We start from the raw sequence: 24,016 nt of genomic DNA on the forward strand, positions 1-24,016 counted from the left end.
TTTAATTAATTAATTAACTTGGCTGCATCGGGTCTTAGTTGCAGCACGCGGGATCTTCATTATGGCATGCGGGATCTTTTGTTGTGGCACGCGGTCTTCTCTCTCATTGTGGCCCCAGGGCATGTGGGATCTTAGTTCTGCAACCAGGGATGGAACCTGCGTCCCCTACATTGGAAGGGAGATTCTTAACCACTGGACCACCAGGGAAGTCCCTGGGGACCCCATTATAGATGTTACATATAGTAGAGGAAAAATAAGATATTATGAGTAACTTTATTCTAATAAATTGGATGACCTAAATGAAATGTACAAATTCCTTGAAAAACACAACTTATCATAATGGACACATACATATGAAAGAAATTAAATTTATTATCAAACTCTTTCTGCAAAGAAAACTCCAGAGTCAGATGGCTTCACTGGTGAATTCTATCAAATATTTATTTAATGAAGAAAAAAAACAATCCTACACAAACTCATTCAGAACATAGAGGAGGAACACTTTCCGATTTATTTTATGAGGCAAGAATAACGTTGATATGAAAAGTTGACAAAGATATTACAAGAAAAGAAAATTATAAACCCTTATCCCTCATGAACATAGATGCAAAAATCTGATCAGTCTTTGATATAGCAATTTCATTCCTAGGAATTTATACCAAAAAGCCCTCTTAGAGTTGTACAAAGATCAACTACAGAATATCCACTATAGCAGTATATTTTTTTCACTATAGCAATATATTTTTTTAAATTTATTAATTTTATTTATTTATTTATGGCTGCATTGGATCTTCATTGCTGCGCCCGGGCTTTCTCTAGTTGCGGTGAGCGGGGGCTGCTCTTCATTGTGGTGCACGGGCTTCTCATTGCGGTGGCTTCTCTTGTTGTGGAGCACAGGCTCTAGGCGTGCGGGCTTCCGTAGTTGTGGCACGTGGGCTCAGTAGTTGTGGCTCGTGGGATCTGGAGCGCAGGCTCAGTAGTTGTGGCACACGGGCTTAGTTGCTCTGCGGCACGTGTGATCTTCCCGGCCCAGGGCTCAAACCCGTGTTCCCTGCATTGGCAGGCGGATTCTTCACCACCAGGGAAGCCCTGTAGCAATATTTTTAATGGTAAAAATGGGAAACAACTTACATATCCCCCAAAATGTGACAAGTTAATTAAATATGGTACATTTATATGATTGAATATGTAGCGATTAAAATATAGTAGAAATATGTCTTGACACAGGAAAATTCACCATATGTTGTTTATCTTAAAAGTAAATTACCAAAACTTTCAGGTGCTTTCACCACACACACAAAAAATGAGGCAATAGAGATGTAGTAATCATATCACTATGTTTATGTATATCAAATCAACATGCTGTACACCTTAAGTATATAAAATTTTTTTAAAAAAGGTAGATTACCAAATAGTATAATGGCATGACCCTACATTTTCAAAGAAAAATATGTATCTATATATAATGGAAAAACACTGAAAGGACATAAGCCAAATGCCAAAAATGGTTAATCATTGGATGATGGGAGTATGGTTGACTTTTATTTCCTTCCTTTTGCTTATCTGTATTTCTTGCAACAAATCTATATTACTTTTTAATACAAAAAAGTTATTGCTGAAGAAAAATTTTTAAAAATCTGACCAATGGGCATTTTTGTACCTCTCCCATCACAGTTCTCAGGAAGAAAAGATTTAGGACTTTGGACTCTTCCTCTTCACCTTCAACCTAAAACCTATGCATCTTGGGCGACTGGACACAGCTTTTCCCTCCTTTGACTCACTGGGTCCATGGTGGCCCTGCCCTATGGGTCCAGCCTCTACTCAGTAGATGAGGCAGTACAAGTTTTGCTGATGATCTATTGTGTGACTTTTGGCAAGATCCTTTTCCTTAGGGGCTCCAGTTTCTCCTCTGTTAATCGATGATCTTCAAGGTCCCTTCCAGACAGAGGAAAGAACAGATTTAGAATCAGAAAACCTTGGGGGAGACTTCAGAATGTGGGCATCACCTCCCAGGAAAATATTCCTTACTATTCTTCCGTGTTTCCAGTGTCTCCAGACAGGTAAAAAGCACCTCCCAGCCCAGGCCTTATAAAATCAGTGAGCCTTACATTTCACTGGTCCTGGTGCAGGGCTCGACACAGAGTAGTTGCTCACTGAACTAGTTTTTTGCCTCCATCTTCTAAAAACAACCCCAGAATAGGTTTTCTAAGCTTGCTTTTGATGGTGATTTGAACGCAAGGTTGGTTTTAATTACTGGAGCACACGTTTTGCAAGTTTTTTTTTTTCCCCCCTGAGGTAACAGCTACAGTGCTTATTTGTAACAATTTACCAAGCAGAGCACTTCTCCTGACATGCCAGTGGCTGAGACATTCAAACTGTCTCTCAGCTGGGGCCTTCGTCGGAAACACCATCTCAGGGCTGCCTGCGGCGTGCTTGTACAACCACGTTCCCGCAGGTGCCCAGGCTGTTGCCACGCGGCTTCCAGAGAGGGATTTGACGAACCTCTCGACTTAAGGGAAGTCCCAGCTTTGCCACTGTGGAGCCGTGTGACCTTGGACAAGTCCTTTCCTCCTTCAGGAACATTGCAATGGACCTAAGTGCTCTTCTCGGGTCCGTCTATGCTCTGGGGATGGTCGAGTGATCTGAAAAACATTCGCTTTTAACTTTTATTGATCTCAGATGTCACGCGAATGAGGGACCACAGGTAAAGGACTCAAGGGTCGTAGTGAGGGAGCTTCTGCGACCCTCACCACAGGTCTCGCGAGATCTCCTCCTTGCGCTTCGCGGCGTCATCGTCTCGGCGGCCGTGGCGGCGACGGCGACAGCACGTAAGGTACTCACAGGGGCGGCCCGTATCCCTCCGCCGCCGGCGCGGCCCAGCCCTCCCTCCCCGGCCCGCCAATCCCCGCTCTCCCGACCTGCCCCTCGGCCTGGGCCCACCCCGCGTTCCGCCTGCCCCACCCCGGCGGCGCCGCCCGCCCGCGCGTCCATCGGTCCACCTGCAGCAAGCAGTCCATCCGACCGTCCGACCCAGAGGCGCCGGCCGAGCCCGAGGCCTGGGCTCTTGCTCCCTGGCGGAGGGATCCGCGGCGGCTGAGGAGGCGGCGCTGAGCCTAGAAGGAAGAGGCAGCTACCGCGGTGGCGGCGGCGGCGGCGGCGGCGGCGGCGGCTCGGGCGGCAGCGCATAAAGGGGCCGCCGCCGGGTGATGCGGTGACCCCTGCGGCAGGCTCAGGAGCCGAGTGGGCCACGGCCCCAAGTCCGTCCCGCCGGACCCGCGCTCCGGAACTCCCCATCTTCTCCGGCCGACCCGCGATCACCGAGGCGGCCTCGCGCCCCCTCGCCCCTTCCCCGTCCCTCCCCTGCCCCTGTTCCCGCCCCGGGGGCCGCCTCCACCCGCCTCCCACGATGGCTCTGAAGAGAATCCACAAGGTAAGCGGCCAGAGGTAGGCTGTGGCGGGTCGGGCTCCCGGGCGGGTCGGCTGAGCAGGCTGCGGCCTGCACTTCCCGCCGTCGCCTCCGCCGGGCTCGCAGCTTCTTTGGACCCGGCTGCCGGCGATGCCCCGGCCGGGCTGCCTTCACACCCCACTCCCAGTGATGGCGCCCACGGAGGCCCGGGCGCGCTGCCCGCGCTTAGGCCGGAGGTATGTTCGCCGGCTCAGCGTTCCTTCCCGGTCTCCTCTCTAGGCCCCGCGTGGTATGGAGTCCCAGGGCCTCTCCCCGGCCTGGGACTGCTGTGCCAGAGGGCCATTGTCCGGCCGTGCCAGGAGGGGGTGCTGGGACTGGAGCGTTGGGCGGCCGCATCGACGGAGGTCGAAAAGGCTCTATGCAAAGGCTCTATAAGAGCTCTATGCTCTCTGCCCATAAACCCCCTACCCCCACCTGCCTAGGCTCCCTCCACAGAACCGCTTGAGCTTGGGGCCCTTACCTCAGGCCGACTGAGGAAGCCTTTTTGTCCGATCCACAAATATTTCTGGAGTTCACTTGCCTCTTAGCGGCCGCACGCTTCGGTCCACTTAACTCGTCCTGAAACTGTTAAGAGTAAGAAGTTCAGGAGGAAATAAACATGACTTTTATGAGGCAGGAGGGAAGTAGAGGGAGAAGCGCTTTATTCCTTGAGGTTGCCAAATGTAGTCAGAAACTGACACTTCAGTTTGCAAGAGTGGATTTAATAGAAAAGCTGTTAAATTGTCAAGGGTAGAGGTAGAAACCTGAACATTGAAAATCACTGGAGAGAATTTCATAAAGTTTCCTTTTACATTCTCTTCGCAAAATGGATTTTAACGCTTAAATTAGGTGATATGTTCAGGGATATCCTTTTAATGTAGAAGGTATTTTGCTAGCTTTTTTCATTAGAAAGGATTTCTTTGCCCTTTAAGATGAAGGGTTATTTATTTGTAGTTGCCTCTACGGAGGTTTTTCTAATATTGCTTCTGGAGTATGGGCTTAGCTTAAAGTTTAGGGTTTTTTTCCTTCCCTCTAATATTGTAACCTCCTATTACCTGTCACTATCTTTTTTTTCTTCTTCTTCTCAGAAGTGGGGAAGCGGCACTGGTGATTTTTGTTTGGTGTTTTCACTTGGCTACTTGGAGAGGCTGTATTAAACCTCTAGCCAGTAAGAAGTAGATCCTGGGATTATCCATCCTAAAGGATGGGATAGAGATACAAGGGGAAGAGAACCAATTTTCACCTTGCCTTAAACTCAGTGAAAATGCAGGTTTGGTCAATTTAAACACCTCAGCTCAGCAGCTTGTCTTCGTTGCATTCTTGATCAAAGACCTTTAATGTGGAATTAATCCCAGTGGTTACTGTAAATTAGGTTAGATCCTCACCAACTTCTTTTGACTTTGATTCTATCAAATGAAAAAGGGCAGACTTTAGACAGAGTAAGTCTACTAAAATGAAGCAGGTTATTTGTTAAAAGAAGCTTGAACTTTAAGCAAAGATCTCTTAACCATTTAAGGGGCAGGAGCACACTGAGGACAGGTCTTCCAAGTAAATAATACATATGCATTTTTAAGGCTTTAAGGAGTTATGAGATTTTAAAGACTAATTGAGAAGTTACCAATTTGAGGTTATACGTGTAGAAGATTGTGGCCTTAATTTTAAAACCTGAAGAAGAGTGAGTATAATGTGTTACCACTTACAGATCAAGAAATGTAGCCTTTAATCTCTACTCTGATATGTATGTTATGGAGGTTTTTTCAGAGAAGGAAATAGCACTCAAAACATGCATTTTAATCTTCTAATATCCTTGCCTCCAATAATATGATTTCTTTTGAATACTACATGTTCTCTAGATTTTCTCTAAAAGATGCCCTTATTAAAATTTTAATAAGGAAAATCAAGTGTAGACAATGATAATTTGAACTTTTAAAACTCAGTATTAACCTTTTTTCACCTGGTTTATAACCTAGAGCCATCCTCAAAGTATGGCTCAACTTCTGAGACTGCCAGGGATTAGAAATATAAAATTTATTTTTGGTGTACATACTAGTCATAGTCAATAAGATTGTGAAAACAAAATGGAGATTTTTTTTTCCCCTAACTTTTTGTATGACACCAATTTTAAATTGAATGCAGACTTGGATAAGACCAGTCCTATCTCACCCTCAGCCCTAGTAATGTATCTGCGATGGAATCCCCTAATTGGCTTACATAATTCATCTTGGTCTTGAACCTTCCCAGTTACTATTCTCTGAGAAGATAGTTCTGCTTAGATACCTCTCAACTTCAGATATCATGAACTACTGCATCTGGGTTCTAATAAAATTTTGTTAAGAACAAATACTTTTGACATGTGGCATCTTTAGGAATTCAGTATCTTGTGTTTCATTGACAGAGGGAAATAGTGTTCGGTGAATCTGACAGTCCTTTAAATGCCATGACGTTTTTGGAAAAAGCTTTTGATGGACTTTATTTTGATATATACTTTAAGGTCAACTGACCTATGCTTTAACAGAGTTTACCAAAGAGATTTCATTTTGAACATCTATTGTAGTTCTGTGCAGGGATTGGGACTCTTTGGGATTGTTCGTATCTACACCAAATGGCCCCAGCCTGCTAGGTGTAGAGGTTTTCTGCTGACATTATCGGTCTTCAGCTTTGATTTTGATGCTTTGAGTGTCTGCCTCTAGCAGCACCACCCCCAGCCCTTTTCCAGTTGGCTGCGTCTCATCTGTTGTGGGCTGGGAAACCAGATCACTGAGCTTATTAAAATTATGTCTAAAATAAGATCCAGTAGGCTCTGAGTGAAGAGGGCTTCATGTGTTCTGTGAACTGTGTGGTCTGACTGATCAGAGACCTTTTTTTACTTGCTTCCTGTTTTTCTTCTTTACCTTTGTTATACAGATGCAGGAAGCTTTTTGTTGCTCTTAGCGTGCCATAATATTGAAATACAAGGTTAATTTCTTTATTTTGAGGAAGAGTAAAAGGCTGAATATCATGATTCTGTGAAGAATTGAAGACAGACCAAAGTTAAGATACTAAAAAGCTCTTAACAATGATAGTGCCTTGTTCATTTTAATGGTGTCGTGCTAGTTATAGTTAGCATTTGGAATACATAGCTTTAATGCCAGGACTATCACTTGATTTACTGTATTTCTATGATTAAGGTCTTAAGGCCCCTGAAAAGCCCAGTCAGTCAGTTAATTTTCCAATAAAATAAAGATTTCAAACTCTGATGGCTAGGCAGGTGACCAAAGTGAGCAAAGAGAATTGGAGGGAGCTAGAAATTGCATGTGCTATTAGAAGAGGGCAGCTGCTATTCAGCTCCCTCCAAATGTTGCTATTGCCAGGATCTGTGCCCAAAGTTGCCAGATTTTTTTTTTTTTTGAGGCCACAAATCCAGATTTTTGGCAGCCAGTTCAAATTAAAAACAACAACAAAACGAAAAGACACCACCACACTTTTTTGTAGATTGGTAGGCACCAGTTTAATATATGAATTAAAAATAACCAAAGATTGAGGTTCAGCAAGTAACCAAGAGTGTAAGGATTAAATCATTTAAACCATACTTTATCTTTTTAAAAGTGTCAAAGTATTGTTTTATGTAAATGGGTACAATTAAGTATCAGTAGTTTTTTGTAAACTTCTAATTAACTTCTTTGGTGAAGTTTTGTATGGTTATAGTCATAGGAAAAGCCAATTGAGTAGATGCATTGATCCCATGGTAGAAGTTTACATCTTAACTCTTAACTTCATTGTGATCCTGTTTCATGTTATGAATCATCTTTCTGTAGACTACATACTTTCAAAATGTCTAAGATTGCCAGTTACCAAAGGGTGATTTTTAAGGATATGGGAAAGGAGTTGTAACATTGTAACAGTACTAATTTTAATTTAAGATTATTTTAAAATACTGTACTAGAAGTGTGATATCATACATTGCATTAATCTTATCAGAGGTAAGGATTCAGTGAATTCCAGTCAAAATGATGAAACAAATTAGCAAACAGTCTTGAGTATTTGGAACTTCAGTATAATAAATGGTTGACAGAAGATGACTGTTTGAATTAGTTTTATCTTGGAAAGCGGACATCCATTCTTTTATTTATTTATTTACTTACTTATTTACTTATTTGGCTGTGTTGGGTCTTCATTGCTGTGCACGGGCTTTTCTCTAGTTGCGGCGAGTGGGGGCTGCTCTTCGTTGTGGTGTGTGGGCTTCTCATTGCGGTGGCTTCTCTTGTTGCAGAGCACGGGCTCTAGGCGTGCGGGCTTCAGTAGTTGTGGCACATGGGCTTAGTTGCTCCACGACATGTGGGATCTTCCCAGACCAGGGGTCGAACCCGTGTCCCCTGCATTGGCAGGCGGATTCTCAACCACTGCGCCACCAGGGAAGCCCCAGACATACTTTCTTACTCCAAAAGATAAGCTTCTTGAAATCTCAGGGAAGATTTTTTTTTTCCTTTAGAAAAGGATTCTTTGTTTCACAAAGGTTCATTGAATTGAGAAGCTTTCTTTGGCTCTTCTGGGTTGCTATTTAAATGTAATTTAAACAGCTGTCATTAACTTAATAAATCTAGGGTTTTTTTTTTTTTAAAGTCTCCCAGTGTGTATTACTGTACTGCTGACTGACAAGGAGGAAGTTTTGACAAAGTCCAATTCTGGATATTTTAGTCCAGAGAGAGAGGGCTGCTAAAATATCCTAGGCAGTTCCCAGGATAGGAATACCTGACTCATGCCTGATGCTGCCAGCAACCTCTGCAGCCTCATCCCAGAAATGAAGGCGCACACTTGTTTTTTTCTGTAGAAATAAAATTTTGGTGGTTAGGTTCCCAGACTAACCTTCAAAATCATGTTAAACTATGACATAGGAAATAAAGTACCATTTGTTCTTTTGTCTGCACAGTCAAGTGAGATTTTAAGTAATAGAACCATAAAATTTTAGCACTGCATCACCTCTCAGAGCTACTGTCTGAAAAGGCCATGTGACTTAGTAGGGCTGGATAAAGAACCTGGGTTTTTTGACTGTGCCCAGTGTCTTTTCTGGCAGGCCCTATACTTGTACCTAGTCGTTAGGTATGTAAATCCAGAGGATGCAATCTTTTTCTTTTGTTTGAACAATTGGATATTTAAACTATGCCCTGGAACCAGAAGATCTTTTTCCTCAACATCTCTTCTTATTGTTGGAGAGGTGTCCATGAATTCCCTTAAAACTATGTAGATTTTTTGGGGGGAGGGGGCAGGTTTCAATGTTTTAATTCCAAAACGCAGAAAAATAAGAAACTATGCAAATTTTGGATGTTCTGTCCTCCATATATCTTTCATCACAGTCAAATGGGTTTTTTAATCTCTCCAAAAGACTAAGAATCACTGTCCCGTCTCCTTAAACATTCTGTTTTAATCTCAGTAGGTGACCCAATTACCTATTCTGTAGAGGAAATAGAAATCTGTGTGAATTCTTTCAAATTTCCTTTGAGGCCTTTAAAAAGAAAAAGAAAAACCAAACCCCACAGCTACCATCTTTAGAGTACTCACTCTGTATCAGAATGACTGAATCTTCTGAACAACCCTATGAAAATTCTGTTCTCCCCAGGTTAGAAGAGAAAATGGAGATTTGGAGAAGTAAACAAACTTGCCTATGATTATATGGCTATGATAGGAAAAGCCAGGATTCAAGCGCATTCGATCTTGACTACGGAGCCAGCCATTGCTCCAAGTATACCTTAGTCATTGCTCTTCTTACCTTTTGTCTCTGAAGAAGCTATACTTTACCCATTGCAAGCTAACTTTTACTTTTCATCCTATTCTTTTTGCCAGGTCCTTGCTCTCTAGTAATTGTCCCTGCTCTCCTAGTTCTAATCTCTTCTCTGACTCTCCTAAGCATCCAAACTTATCTAAGACTTTCCTCATCCTAAAAAAAAAAAACAAACAAAAAACAAAAAAACTTTTAAACTCCCCTTTCCCCTAGAGCTGATTCCTTTCCTTCCTCCTCTTTGTCCCTTCCATCTCTGGCATTTCAGTGCCAAAATTCTTGACAGAATAGTGTCTATTCACTGTTCTGGGACTGTTCAGTAAGGTCACTGATGATTACTTAATTGCCAAATGCAATGGATACCTCAGTTTTGTAACACTTCGTGTGATTGTTACTCACATTATTACTCATTTCCCTTAACTTTTTTTTTTTTTTTTTTAATGTGGGATCTTCCCGGACCAGGGCTCGAACCCATGTCCCCTGCATTAGCAGGTGGATTCTTAACCACTGCGCCACCAGGGAAGCCCTTTTTTTCTTTTTTTTTTCTTTTTTATTTATTTATTTATTTATTTTTTTATCCCTTAACTTTTGATAAACTTTCTCCTCCTTTCTCGTATCTAGTGTTCTAATAAAGTTAGTATTTCCTAATGTTATTAGAACACTTTTCAAACTAATATTATTTATGGATACAAACAAAAGTTCATGAACTAATGCATACTTGGATTAAAATTGACAGCACAAATGGCTGTCAATTAGGTAAGCTAATTAACATAATCAATATATAATATCACAAGCACAAAAATAGGTAAATTACTTAAAAACAAAATATATTAAGATGAAACATTATTCATTGTCATTTTGCTATAAAGTAACAAACACCTAAAGAATAGTATTTTAAGAAAATGAAAGGGATCCTCATCAGGTGCTGCATTAAATGTGTTACTCTTGGGAATTCCCTGGCGGTCCAGTGGTTAGGACTCCACACTTTACTGCTGAGGGCCTGGGTTTGATCTCTGGTTAGGGAACTAAGATCCCACAAGCAATGCGGCATGGCCAAAAGAAAAAAACAATGTGTTGCTCTGTATTGTTTTCATTACAGTATAATGTGAAAATTTGTTTCAGGCAGGTGCACTGCAACAAAAGAAAGAATTAAAACTGCATGTTTTGCGATATTCATGCAATTAGGCTGCTACCAACATTATTAATTGTCTCATGGACAGACAGATCACCTAATTAAAAAAAAAAGTATATGCTTTGCTCATGTTTATTTTAAAATAATCTGGTTTCTTGGGCTTAAGAATCAAAGGACTCTGCTTTTCATTTAAAACTTCCATATTCTAGCTATAAGGCCATGGGGAATGTAGAAATATTTAGTATTCAATAAGCTTTGATTAAATAACTTCTCAAATATATATTGAATTATGATAATAAACAGGATAGATCACTGAAGTCAGGTAATACCCATGGTTAAATGCTGTTTATGCATCGGAACACAGATATAATTTGCTTTGTGGTGTGCAAGTTTCTTGAGGCAAATTACGACTTTAAATTCGTGGAAATATGTAGTATTTCTTAAAGACGTATTAAAAGTAGATAAAATTTAGGACAAAAATATTGCCATCTTTATTCCTATAATACATGTTAGTGTCTCATGAGAAATATTAGTATCATTGAAACAGTTCTAACTGATCTTTCTCAGAATTATTTTCCTTTAGTTTTTGTGCTTTTCCTTATGCCTTCTCAACCCACCCCCTCCTCCTGAATTCTTTCTTCATCCTTGGAAATCCAACAGACTGCTTCTCTGTGAAACATGCCCCAGGCATGCAGGCAGTAGGGTTCTGCTGTAGAACTGTTTCTTAGTATGTAGACATGATTGATTATTACCCCCTCTAGACTGAGCTCTTCTGGGCAAAGTCCCTGTCTTACTCATTATATTCCCAGTACCTGATGCATAGTAGGCATTCAGTTTTTGCCAGCAACATTTAATGAATGTCAACAGCAGGTGGTATGGTGGAAAAAAATAGTAGGATTTTGGAGCAACATGCCTACTGAGTCATGTTCTAACCCTGTGGCCTTAGGCAAGTTACTTCACTGATTTTTTTTTGGCCTCAGCTTCCTTGCCTATAGAATGATGATAGTGTCACATACCCTGCAAGCCTGTGGGGGATGAATAGAAAGAAAATACGGACCACATAAAAGATAGTTTTTAATATTAATTACCACTGGCTTAACTGCCCAGTAATGTTGACCCATGAAATTGGTAGAATCTTGAAATCTTAGGTGTCAGTGTTAAGTGTTTAGCATTTCACTTCATTGGTACCCCAACCAAAAAAGAAAAGGGAAAAAAATATACCCTGATGTTGTAAAGTGATGTTTTATATTTCTAAATGGAAAAAGGGACTGAGTTCCAAATATTTTCTTCAACAAAGTTCTAACCAACCAAAAAAGAAAAGGGAAAAAACCAAAAAAGAAACCAACCAAAAAAGAAAAGGGAAAAAAATATACCCTGATGTTGTAAAGTGATGTTTTATATTTCTAAATGGAAAAAGGGACTGAGTTCCAAATATTTTCTTCAACAAAGTTCTAACTATTGTTATCTTAATACGTTTCCAATAAATGTGATATTTTTGTAAGCCTAGACGTGAAAACAGTTCTCTTAGCATAATCTTGTAATAGAAGTATCTGCCGCTGTCCTTTGAGCATGTCCCCGCACCACTTGTAGAACATCAGTGCCTCTATAAGTGATAGCACTCCTTTGCCAACTCTTTAAGGGCGTATAGTAGATAAAACATTTGAAATCAAAGCTGAATTTTACAGAAGCTGCAGTGGTAACAGTTTAGAAATAGGTTTCTTAAAATAATAGTATGCTAATGGGAGTGAGTGATTTTCTTTAGATTAAATGTCCTCATTTACACCATCTGTATTAGTTTCGTAAGGCTGCTGTAATAAATTACAAAAAACTGAGTGGCTTAAAACAACAGAAATCTATTCTCTCACAGTTTTGGAGGCCAAATGTCCAAAATCAGCATACCTGCAGGGCACACTCCGTCTGGAAGCTCTGTGGGAGGATCCTTCCTTGCCTCTTCCAGCTTCTGGTGACTGTAAGCATTCCTTGGTTTGTGGCTGCATCACTTCAGTCTCTGCCTTCATCTTCACACTACCTTCTCTGTGTGTGGTCTTCTCTTTTATCTCTTATAAATACACTTGATCTTACACTAGGGCCCACCCACTAATCCAAGATGATCTTATCTCAAGATCCTTAATTTAATTATGTTTACAAAGACCCTTTTTCCAAATAAGGTAACATTTATAGGTCCAAGGAATTAAGATGTGCCACATACCATTTTAGGGACCATCCAATGCAGTATACCATCTAATCCACAAATTCTAATAAAGTGACTGCTGTAATTACGTTTGGGCTTTTCTGATTTTGTTTTTATCTTTCTGAAATTTTGAAACAATCTCAAACCTACAGGGAAGTTGCAAATACAATACCTAGAACATCTTTTTCTTTAACCATTTCAGAATAAGGTGCCAACATGATGACTCATCAACCCCAAATACTTTAATGTGTATTTCTTACAAAATGGACATTCTGCTACATAATCACAGTATAACCATCAAAATTAGGAAATTTCCATTGAGATACTACTGCTATCTAATCGTCAGACCCCATTTAAGTTTTGCCAGTTGTTCCAATAATGTCCTTTATAGGAAAGAATCCAGTCCATAGTTACTTGTTGCATTTAGTTATCTATCTCTAGTTTTCTTTAATTCCTTAGTCTTTCCTTTGCTTCATGACCTCAGCACTTTTTTTAAATTAAAGTATAGTTGCTTTATGACCTTGACACTTTTAAAGATAAGGGTCCAGTTATTTTGCAGAATGTCTCTCAGTTTGTGTTTTTCTGATATTTCCTTGTGATTAGATTTAGGTCATGCATCTTTGGTAGGAATGTCACAGAAGCAATGCTGTGTCTCTCTCTACATCCTATCAAGTGGTACATGATTTTGGTTGGATTCTTTTCATTCCATCCTGTCAGGTGGTGTACAATTTCAGTTTGACCCATTACTGAGAATTTTCACTTCCATCACTTGATTAAAGTGATGTCTACCAGGTTTCATACTGTAAAGTTACTCTTTTTCCTTTTATAATGAGTAAATAATTTGTCTGGAGATGCTTTGAATATATGTACTTCTTCTGTTTTTACTCTTTATCTATTGCTGCATAAGAAAATACCCTAAAACTTAGCTGCTTAGAACAATAAACATTTATTATCACATAGATTCTGAAGATTGGGAATCTAAGAATGTCTTAAAGCTGGGTGGTTCTGGCTCAGGGTCTTTTTTGAGGTTGCAGCCAAGCCGTTGCCGAGGGTTGCAGTACTCTGAAGGCTAGAGGATCTCCTTCCAAGCTCACTCCGTGGTTGTTGACAGATCTCAGTTCCTTGTGGGTTGCTGGACTTAGACTCATTTCCTCCCCACGTGGGTTTCTCCCACTCAGAGCTTCCTGAGTGTGCTTAAGACATAGCAGCTGGGTTCCCTCAGAGTGATCTAAGAGAGATAGAGCATCCAAGTGAAAGCCTGTAGTATCTTTTATAACCTAATCTCAGAATCGACAGGCGTACCATCACTTCTGCCATGTTCTGTTGGCCTCACAGGTTACCCCTGGTACAGTGTGGGAGGGAAGACTGCACAAGGGTGTGAATACTAGGAGTTCAGGATCGTTGGGAGCCAACCTGGAGTCTGGGTGCCACACTGTTACTCAAAAATTTTAACTTATTCATTTTAAAGTTTATTTGTATGGACTCATGATTTCCTATTTTATTCATGTGGGTTATAATAATTTATTATCATTTACTTTAATCCTCAAATTGTCGCCGATTTGCTTTTTTCCCCATCATTTGAAAACTTCTTTAAGTTCTGGCACAAAAAGATGTTTCCTGCATTTTCTTCTACTTTCCCTGCTCTGGCTCTGTAATCATCTATTTTTCCAAGGATCCCTTGGTCTTTTTAGTGGTGAATGGTATTTAGAAACCAAGATCTGGATGCTAGGTATGCTCATTGCTTTTGGAATCTCACTGTTTCCAGACTTTCTCAGTGTAATCAGTGGATGTAGCTAGGGGAATATGTGTATGTATAGATTTACTTTTCTCTCTATATATCAAAAACCGTGAGTTCACACCGGTCCCTCTAATTCCAGTCCAGTACCATAGGGTTCACCCCGTATTTTTTCCTTTCAATATTGGTATTCCTTTTCTTACAGTGAAAAACCTGGCTTCTGTTAATGTATTTACTCATTTGATCAATTCCCCTGTGTATAATCAACTTCTCATTGCTGTGGCCCACCACAAAGATACGATTCTTTGTCCCCCTCTCTCCTAGGGGTGCCCTTCTCCTATCTTGGACATCCTGCACTGGGTCATGCCCATTCCCCTGTGGATAGCCTCACTATTTTTAAAAAACAAATTAAAATATAGGACTTGTTTGACATAAATATTTAGATTAAAAACTGTTTAAAATAATAATGCTAGTTGTTACTTAAAACACATATGGAAAAATCAATCTAGTGATTGTGACCACATAGCACTTTTCCCAGTTAGGGAATATGGCATTTTCTAGAGCCCATTTTTGGAAAAATCTAAAACCATAATTTTAGTTTAGTGTTATTATTATGAGACAATTTTGATAATTCTAGTAACCTGTATAAACTAGTCTCCATTCTTAGAAATAGTTGGAAAGAACCATAATTTAAAGTCCCGAAACTTAATCTTTTATTATGAAGTATTTTTATGTCTACAGAAAGTTTTAGATACTGATGTGACCAACACCTAGGTACTTACTATCCAGTTTAAGATTCAGACCTACCTAATTTAGCTTCAGTGTTAAAGTTTAGTCAGGAGCCATGGCTTCTCTTGGTAATTTATGAGCTTGGGATCTTTGCATATATTTAGAAATATTCATGTTTTGATAAGGGTACATTTTTATAAGTAATGGGGAATTACTTGTGAAATCTCCCCTACTTTACCTGTTGCATCAAGGCAATACTATATCATCACTGAGTTTAGTAGTAGGCTAGATTCCTGTCCATTGAAAGGTTATTTATACTTTAAGCATTGTGTTTCACTTTTATTGACTAGAAATAATAAAATCCACTTTGAAGTAATTGAGCTTACCAGGAGTATATCATACATGCTTGTGAGCTCTTTTGAAAATTGTGGATTGCCATGATATTTATATCCATTTCAAGGTTGACTTGAAATCATTTCCCACATATTTAAAACACTGATTAAATTGGTTTAAAACAGAAATTTGAATTCCTTTCAAAGAGAAATAGTTATACCATTTATTTTTATCACTACAGGGCAAATCTCTAATGAATACAAATTTGTTTAACTTACAGTGACAATCGCAAAACATGCTTATGCAGTGTTTTTTTTCAGTATATGTAAGTCTTATTTCAGTTCCTCTATTGTTGAACCTATAACTTGATATGAAAATTAAATTGTATGAGGTCACATGCAACACTAATACAAGGTTAAGAAGATTGTTCAGACTTTGAGGAACAACTTGAAGGTAACAATGTATTGTCATTTGGATCATGAACATGACTTGATCTAATCTGGGAGTGTGAGGTAGGACCACCAGTGTGGCACTCCTTTTACTTTTATAGTCAGTATTTTCATTGTCTTCTGGCTTCCAGTATTGCTGTTAAGTCCAAAACTATTCTGATTCCTGATCCTATATATGTGACCACCTTCCTTTCTGGAAGCTTATAGATTTTCTTTGTCCCCAATGTTGTGAAATTTCATGATGTTTGGTGGTGTAGGTCAGTTTTCACTTACTTTGCTCAACATTCAGTTGGTCTTTTTGAGTCTTTTTTTTTTAAATATTTATTTATTTATTTATTGGCTGCGTCGGGTCTTAGTTGCAGCACGCGGGATCTTTCATTGCGGCACACGGGTTCTTTGTTGCAGCGCGTGGGCTTCTCTCTAGTAGTGGCATGCAGGCTCATTAGTTGTGGCACGTGGGCTCTCTAGTTGCAGCACGCAGACTCCAGAGCGCGCAGGCTTTGTAGTTGCAGCACATGGGCTCTCTAGTTGTGGCGTGCCAGCTCCAGAGCGCGTCAGTTCTGTAGTTGTGGAACGTGGGCTCTCTAGTTGTGGCGTGCAGGCACAGTAGTTGCGGTGCACAGGCTTAGTTGCCCCTCGGCATGTGGGATCTTAGTTCCCTGACCAGGAATTGAACTGGCGTCCCCTGCATTGCAAGACCGATTCTTAACCACTGGACCACCAGGGAAGTCCCTGAGTCTATCTATATGGATTTGCTTATTCTGGACATTTCATGTAAATAGAATCATACAATATGTGACCTTTTGTGTCTGGCTTCTTTCATTTAAGCATAGAGTTTTCAAGGTTTAGCCAAGTTGTATGTATCAGTAGTTAATTCCTTTTTATGGCTGAATAATATTCCATTGTATGAATTTACCACACTTTCTTTTTCCATTCATCAGTTGATGGACATTTGGGTTGTTTTCATTTTTTAACTATTAAGAATGGTACTGCTATGAACATTTATTTTAAAATTTTTGTGTGAACATATGTTTTCATTCCTCTTGGATATATACCCCAGAGTGGAATTGCTGGATCATATGGTAAATTTATTTTTAATATTTTTAATTGTTTCCTTCTAAGAATTTTATAGTTTTAACTCTTACATTTAGGTCTTTGATCTATTTTTTCCAATTTTTTAATTGTTGTGAGATACATATAAGATTTACCATTTTCACCATTTTTAAATATACAGTTCATTGGTATTAAGTATATTTGTATTGTTGTACAACCGTTACTACTCCATCTCCAGAACTCTTTGTTTTTCAAAACTGAAAGTCTGTACCCATTAAACAGTGACTCCTCATTTCTCCCTAGCCTTTAAGCACCCTCCATTGTACTTTCTCTCTCTCTGATTTTGACTGGGTTCCTCATAGAAGTGGAATCATACAGTATTTCTCTTTTTGTGACTGATTTATTTCACTTAGCACAGTGTCCTCAGGGTTCATCTATGTTGTCAGAGTTTCCTTCCTTTTTGAAGGCTATTTACAATTCCATTGTATATATATACCGTATTTGCCTATCCATTCATCTGCTGTTGGACACTTGGGTTGTTTACACATTTTAGCTATTCTGAATAATTCTGCAGTCAGCATTGGTGTATCTTTTCAAGACCCTGATTTCAGTTATTTTGGGTATATACGTAGAAGTGGAATTGCTGGATCATATGGTAATTTTATTTATTTATTTATTTATATTTATTTAATTAATTTATTGGCTGCGTTGGGTCTTTGTTGCTGCCTGTGGGCTTCTTCTCTCTAGTTGCCATGAGTGGGGGCTACTCTTCATTGCGGTGCACGGGCTTCTCATTGCGGTGGCTTCTCTAGTTGCAGAGCACCAGCTCTAGGCACGTGGGCTTCAGTATCAGCACGTGGGCTCAGTAGTTGTGGCACATGGGCTCTAGAGTGCGCGGGCTTCAGTGGTTGTGGCTCGTGGGCTCTGGAACGCAGGCTCAGTAGTTGTGGCGCACGGGCTTAGTTGCTCTGCGGCATGTGGGATCTTCCCAGACCAGGGCTTGAACCCATGTCCCCTGCATTGGCAGGTGGATTCTTAACCGCTGCGCAACCAGGGAAGTCCCCGGTAGTTTTATTTTTAGTTTTTGAACAGCTACCATATTGTTTTCCACAGTGGCTACACCATTTTACATTCCTCCTCCCCCACCAGCGTGACGCATAAGGGTTCCAACTTCTCCACATCCTCACCAACATTTACTATTTTCTGTTTTTGTTTTTGGTTTGTTGGTTGGTTGGTTGGTTGTTTTTTTCAATAGTAACCATCCTGATGGAATGAGATAGTGGCCTTTGATCCATTTTTAAGTTAATTTTTGTATATAGTGTAAGGTAGGAGTCTAAGTTCATCTTTTTCATGTGAGTATCCAGTTGTCCTCGCACCATTTGTTGAAAAGACTGTTCTTTCCCACACTGAATTGTTTTGGCAGCTGTGTCAAAAACCAATTGGCCATAGATGTATGGGTTTATTTCTGGACTCTCAATTCTGTTCCATTGACCTATGTCTGTTCTTACGCCAGTACCATACTGTCTTGAATACTGTCGCTTTGTGTTGTTTTGAAATCAGAAAGTGTGAATCCTCCAACTTTGTTCTTTTCCAGGATTGTTTTGGTTTTTTGGATCCCTTGCATTCCCATATGAATTTTAGGTTCTGCTTGTTGTTTCTTTTTTTAAGAAAAAGGCATTTGGAATTTTGATGGAGATTTCGTGGGATCTGTAGATAAATTTGGGGAGTGTCTGTACTAGTCTTCCTATATTTTCTTTTCTTTTATCCACTTTTTGAAAGACTTTCTCATTCTCAGAATGTTTGCTTACTTGTTTGTTTTAAGGATTCTGCTCTTGTTTCATAGAAGTAGTAGCTTTTCTTAGCTTTAAGCATATCCATGATAGTTTTTCTTTTGTTTTGACTTTTTCTTCTTCCTTCATGGTCTTTGTCTTCTTCTGCTTCTTTTTTTCTTCACATTATTTTGGTCTTTATCTTTCATGTTGAAGATGAATCATGTTGAAGATGGCCAGTATCCTTCATTGTCAGTTGTTTATCCTTATTTTAGAGTAAAACACTGATTAAAGGGTCTGAGCATGTAGGGGTGAGGTTTGGCAACTCTGGGACTTAATTTATGGTTTGCTGGCAGGGCTGTTTCTCCAGATGAACCACTGGTGTCCGTGAATTGTATAGATCTTTATCTTGTGCTGGTCAGTTTTTCTCGAGAAGAATCTTTTAATCTCCTGCCTGGAAGGTACAGGCAAAGCTTCCAGTGTTCTCAGGACCGTTTGGAACAAAGTGTGTGTGTAAACATTCGCTTAACCTTCCTGATTTCCATACGTCATCCATGCCATTGACTGTGCTTAGTGTCCCTCAGTCCTGAGAACTTATGTTGTATCCTTTCTGGAGAACAGACCTCTGGTTTGCGTGGATGCGAAGGACATTCACTGGTGGAATCAAGGAAGTGATCTAGATATCACTTTTAGTTTTAAGTTTTAAAGTTTTATTTTTATTAGTTTTAAGATTTGTACCCATAAACAACATATAATACTGTTTTGGATGTTGTCAAAATTTACATAGACGTCTTAGAAATGTATACATTTTAAATAACATGCATTTTCAATGAATACAAATATGCCAACAATATATTTTAAAATTGATTCCCCCTATAATAGACATTTGTTTCCAAGTTTTTGCTACTACAGATACCAAAGCATCAATATCCCCATACAAATCTCTTGGTGCACATAGGTGAGAGTTTCTCTTAATAGTCAGTAGAATTGTTTGGTTATAGAGTCTGAGGCTTTTTATTTTTGTAAGGTAATGCCAAATTGTGTGGCAAAGTTTTTAGACACCCAACTATAGGATATGAGAGTTTTTAATTACCTTTTTTTCTTTAAAATTTTTCATTGTTATAAATATAACACACTATATAAAAGTACACAAAACAGATGTCTGATAAACTTCAGTGAAATTTTCAAACATATCCAAACATTGAGTATTCTATAACATATCACCATGTGACCCATCACCCATCATTTTGTGTTTATTCTTGATTACCTCTTCCACCCTTACTGGATTATTTTAAACCCAATCCCAAATGTCATATCATTTTATCTGTAAATAATTCAGAATGTATTACTGAGAGATAATGCAGTGGTTCTCAATGGGGGTGGTTTTGCCCACCAGATGATGTTTGGCATTGTAAACATTGTTAATTGTCACAGCTGGGAGGCTACTGGCTGCTACTGGCATCTAATAGATAGAGGCCAGGGAGCTACTGAACATCCTACGATGCAAAGGACAGCCCCCCACAGCAAAGAATTATCCTGCCCCAAATGTCAGTCGTTTCCCAGATTGAGAAACCCTGAGATAAGGAAGTCTGAGGTACTTTCAATGGTTCTTCTGGAACACATGCTATTGTATTACACCAAAATTTTTATTTCTAGGAATTGTAACTCTGAAAGAACAAGCACTTGAAAAGTCATAAAATACAAAACCCCTGTGGATCTTACCATCTTTATGTAGCTGATAAAAGTATCAGACATTTACATATGTTTTATTTTTATTATTTTTTAAATTTTATTTTATTTATTTATTTTTGGTTGTGTTGGGTCTTTGTAGCTGTGCGTGGGCTTCCTCTAGTTGTGGTGAGTGGGGGCTACTCTTCGTTGCTGTGCGCAGGCTTCTCATTGCAGTGGCCTCTCGTTGCGGAGCACGGGCTCTAGGCACATGGGCTTCAGTAGTTGTGGCACGTGGGCTCAGTAGTTGTGGCTCGCGGGCTCTAGAGCACAGACTCAGTAGTTGTGGCGCATGGGCTTCATTGCTCCGTGGCTTGTGGGATCTTTCTGGACCAGGGCTTGAACCCATGTCCCCTGCATTGGCAGGCGGATTCTTAACCACTGCGCCACCAGGGAAGTCCCTACGTGTTTTTTAAATAGTTCGTGATTTTCTCCTAGATCAATATGTAACGTTTAAAAATGGCTGCTCTCTTTAAATTTAGCTAAGATGGGTAGCTGATTATTTACCTTATTATTGAGGTTTTAGGTAAATATTTATACCTGCTAAGATTAAATATTATTTGGTGTTATAAAGGACCTTGGGCAAAATGCTGGGATGCCAAATCTGAAGGGATATGGATCACTTGAAATAAACTACTTTTATCATGACTTTACCCCTTGACAGTATTTTAAAATATTAAAAATATTTCTCTTGGGCCAGTAGCTTTCAGTAGCAGGGTAGTTTGGGGGGGAGGTTGTGTGTGTGTGTGTTTGTTTGTTTGTTTTAGTATTTAGCAAAATTAGAAATTTGGTATTGTTTTGCTGAGAAACTGGTATGGTGATAATTGTTGGAAGGATCTATTATTGAGCCTATTATCTTTAGAGACTACATAGGGGTATTTATCCGTCAGCTTTGCTGTATAACAAATGACTCCAAAACTTAAAACAACAGTGATTTATTATTTCTCAGGATTCTGGATTGACTTGGCGGTTTTGTTTCATGTGTTATCAGCCAGGGTTATCCCTGTGGCTGTGTTCAGCTGGCATCAGCGTTAGAAGATCCAAGAAGACCTCTCTCACGTGTCTGGGGCCTTGTTGCTGACTATTGGCTGGAATGTGCTCCGCTGCCCCCCAAATGGCCTTTCCAGCAAGATAGCCTGGACCTCCTATGTGGTGGCTTAGAGCTATGAAAGAGCAGGAAGAAAAGCTGTCAAGCCTCTTAAACACTGGACTTGTAACTGACATGGTGTCATGTTTATTTAATTTTTTTTGGTCAAGCAAGATCCAGGCCAGCTGGGATTCAAGGGGAAGGGAAGTAGACTTCTTCTTGATAAGAGGAGTGGTATGTTCTTACAGGGAGGGGAGAAATTGTTGGCATCCATCTTTGGAGATTACTTACTGCACGGGAAGTTGTAGTAAGTTTTGTCTTAGTACTAACATACTTCTTGGATAAGGTCACCTGTTAAAAATTTAATTCTGTAGTAGGATTTTGCTTCTTTGGATTCATTAAAAACAGTTCTAAATGGTTGGGTAATATTAAGTTAACATTTTTTCCAAATGTTAATTCAAAGAAATTTTTTATGAAGATTTGTTTGGCCAGTCAACAGGAGGAGGGAAGAAGGGAAGAGTAGAGGGTAAGGGAAAGGCTTGTTGGATGTGAAATCTAAAAATGTGATTGTTTTGAGGAAAAGTATAACCATTTACTTGGAGCCTTGCCTTTTCCTGTCAAAATAAACTTCATAAGTTGCTTTGTTTATTTTTTTCTTTTTTCCCCCCAAATTTATTGAGATATAATTGACACATAACATTGTGTAAGTTTGTTACACAGTGTGGATTTGACACTTACATATTGCAAAATGATTACCACCATAGTGTCAGGTAACACCTCCATCATGTCCCATAATTATTTTATTTTATTTTATTTTTTATTTATTTTTTGGCTGCATCAGGTCTTAGTTGTGGCATGTGAGATCTTCATTGAGGCACGCAGGATCTTTCATTGTGGCGTGTGGGCTTCTCTCTAGTTATGGCGTGTGGGTGTTTTTTCTCTCTCTAGTTGTGGCACACAGGGTCCAGAGCGTGTGGGCTCTAATTTGCAGCACGCAGGCTCGCTAGTTGAGGCGCATGAGCTCAGTAGTTGTGGCAAGCCGGCTTAGTTGCCCCGCAGCATGTGGGATCTTAGTTCCTTGACCAGGGATCGAACCCGCATCCCCTGCATTGTAAGGCGGATTCTTTACCACTGGACCACCAGGGAAGTCCCTATGTCCCATAATTATTATTTCTTTTTTTGTGGTGGCAACATTTTAAGATCTCTCTTAGCAAGTTTTAAGTATATAATACAGTATTATTAACTATAATTACCATGTTGTACATTAGATCCCCAGAACTTCTTTGTCAAATAACTGGAAGTTCATACTCTTTGGCCAACATCTCCCCATTTCCACCATCTCCCCCCCACCCACAAGCTGCTTTGTTTAGCTTAGTGCTGGAGACTAAGGAAAAGGAATTAAAAAGATAGGATGTAAGTGTTCTAAAAATCCATATATGTCCTGGGCTTAAACTATTTCTTTCTCATAGCATTAAAATGTAATCACTAGGCTCTTTTGAGTTTTTACTTGGTATTCTTTAAGTTTTTCCCATAACATAAGATTTAAAAGTATAAAGAGGGGCTTCCCTGGTGGCACAGTGGTTGAGAGTCTGCCTGCTAATGCAGGGGACACGGGTTCGAGCTCTGGTCTGGGAGGATCCCACATGCCGCGGAGCAACTAGGCCCGTGAGCCACAACTACTGAGCCTGCGCGTCTGGAGCCTGTGCTCCGCAACAAGAGAGGACACGATAGTGAGAGGCCCGCACACCACGATGAAGAGTGGCCCCCGCTTGCCACAACTAGAGAAAGCCCTTGCACAGAAATGAAGACCCAACACAGCCAAAAATAAATAAATAAATAAATTAATTAAAAAAAAAAAGAAAAGAAAACTTAAAAAAAAAAAAGTCTAAAGACCGCGGAGGTGGCTGCCTTCTTGGTTGCCTGTCTATTCTGGAAAGTGTTGGATAAAATTGAGTCATGGGAAGGAATAATTTTATATTACCAGCCTTGTTCTTCCCGAGACACATAACTCATGATCTTGATAACTAACACACATGAGGCCGACTAGGCTGGGGATTTTTTTTTTTACTTGATTCATAATGTTTTCATACTTTTCCTATTGCCATACCAAAGAACAGCTTCTGCCTGCCATCTCTTCTTTGTTAATCTCAAAAGTGCTCTCAGAATCCTCAAGTAGCACCACTGTAATGATTATATGGGTTAAACATTCCCTGTAGGTTCATTGATCAGATCTGCCATATCAAAAACTGCTTACGAGAACTATGCTTTGTTCTTAATATCAGGAATATAAAATGTTTTTGAAACAGGTAACAGTACCAAACCTTTCTCCAGCCTGACTACAGACTTGAAATTTCTGTTTGGCCCTTCCCCAACCTTTGCTGCAGACAAAATGGAAATCCTTTTAGGCTGTGAACTTCATCATAGCAAAACAGAAACTGTTCATTTGTCTTATTGTCATGGTGCTGTAATATATTCCCCCAAGACAGTAGTAAATGTTTCTATTACTGTGTAGAAGATACTTGATTAAATGGCATCTCAAGTGATTTTAGTGTGGACAGAGAGCTCCTATCTCTAGGCTTACCTAAAATGTAACTTTGAAAAGACATTTCTTCA

The 24,016-nt window shown here is 39.8% G+C and overlaps 1 protein-coding gene and 1 long non-coding RNA gene across 5 annotated transcripts in view; one reads left to right on the plus strand and one right to left on the minus strand.

Annotated features, from left to right (window-relative positions):
* Positions 1 to 481: 481 nt before the first annotated feature.
* Positions 482 to 2,903, minus strand: LOC130707236 (uncharacterized). 3 transcript variants are annotated; one of them, XR_009007136.1, is made up of 4 exons: positions 2,751 to 2,903; positions 2,330 to 2,642; positions 1,782 to 1,935; positions 482 to 1,089 (listed from the first exon to the last, which is right to left on the minus strand). It is a non-coding gene; the product is annotated as an uncharacterized LOC130707236 (long non-coding RNA). The 3 variants fall into 3 exon arrangements; XR_009007134.1 differs by having other exon boundaries at positions 2,503 to 2,903; XR_009007135.1 differs by having other exon boundaries at positions 2,330 to 2,903.
* An 8-nt stretch (positions 2,904 to 2,911) lies between these two features.
* UBE2D2 (ubiquitin conjugating enzyme E2 D2) overlaps positions 2,912 to 24,016 on the plus strand; it is a 65,224-nt gene continuing 44,119 nt past the window's right edge. Inside the window, exons 1-2 of one of the 2 annotated variants that reach the window (XM_057540545.1) lie at positions 2,912 to 3,430; positions 12,197 to 12,298. In XM_057540545.1, coding sequence (XP_057396528.1) covers positions 3,407 to 3,430; positions 12,197 to 12,298 — 126 coding nt within the window. In that variant the 5' untranslated portion in view covers positions 2,912 to 3,406. The remainder of the gene's footprint in view (positions 3,431 to 12,196; positions 12,299 to 24,016) is intronic. The other variant, XM_057540546.1, reaches the window with a different exon arrangement.

This window comes from Balaenoptera acutorostrata, chromosome 2, assembly GCF_949987535.1.
Source record: "Balaenoptera acutorostrata chromosome 2, mBalAcu1.1, whole genome shotgun sequence".
Taxonomy (NCBI): Eukaryota; Metazoa; Chordata; class Mammalia; order Artiodactyla; family Balaenopteridae; genus Balaenoptera; species Balaenoptera acutorostrata.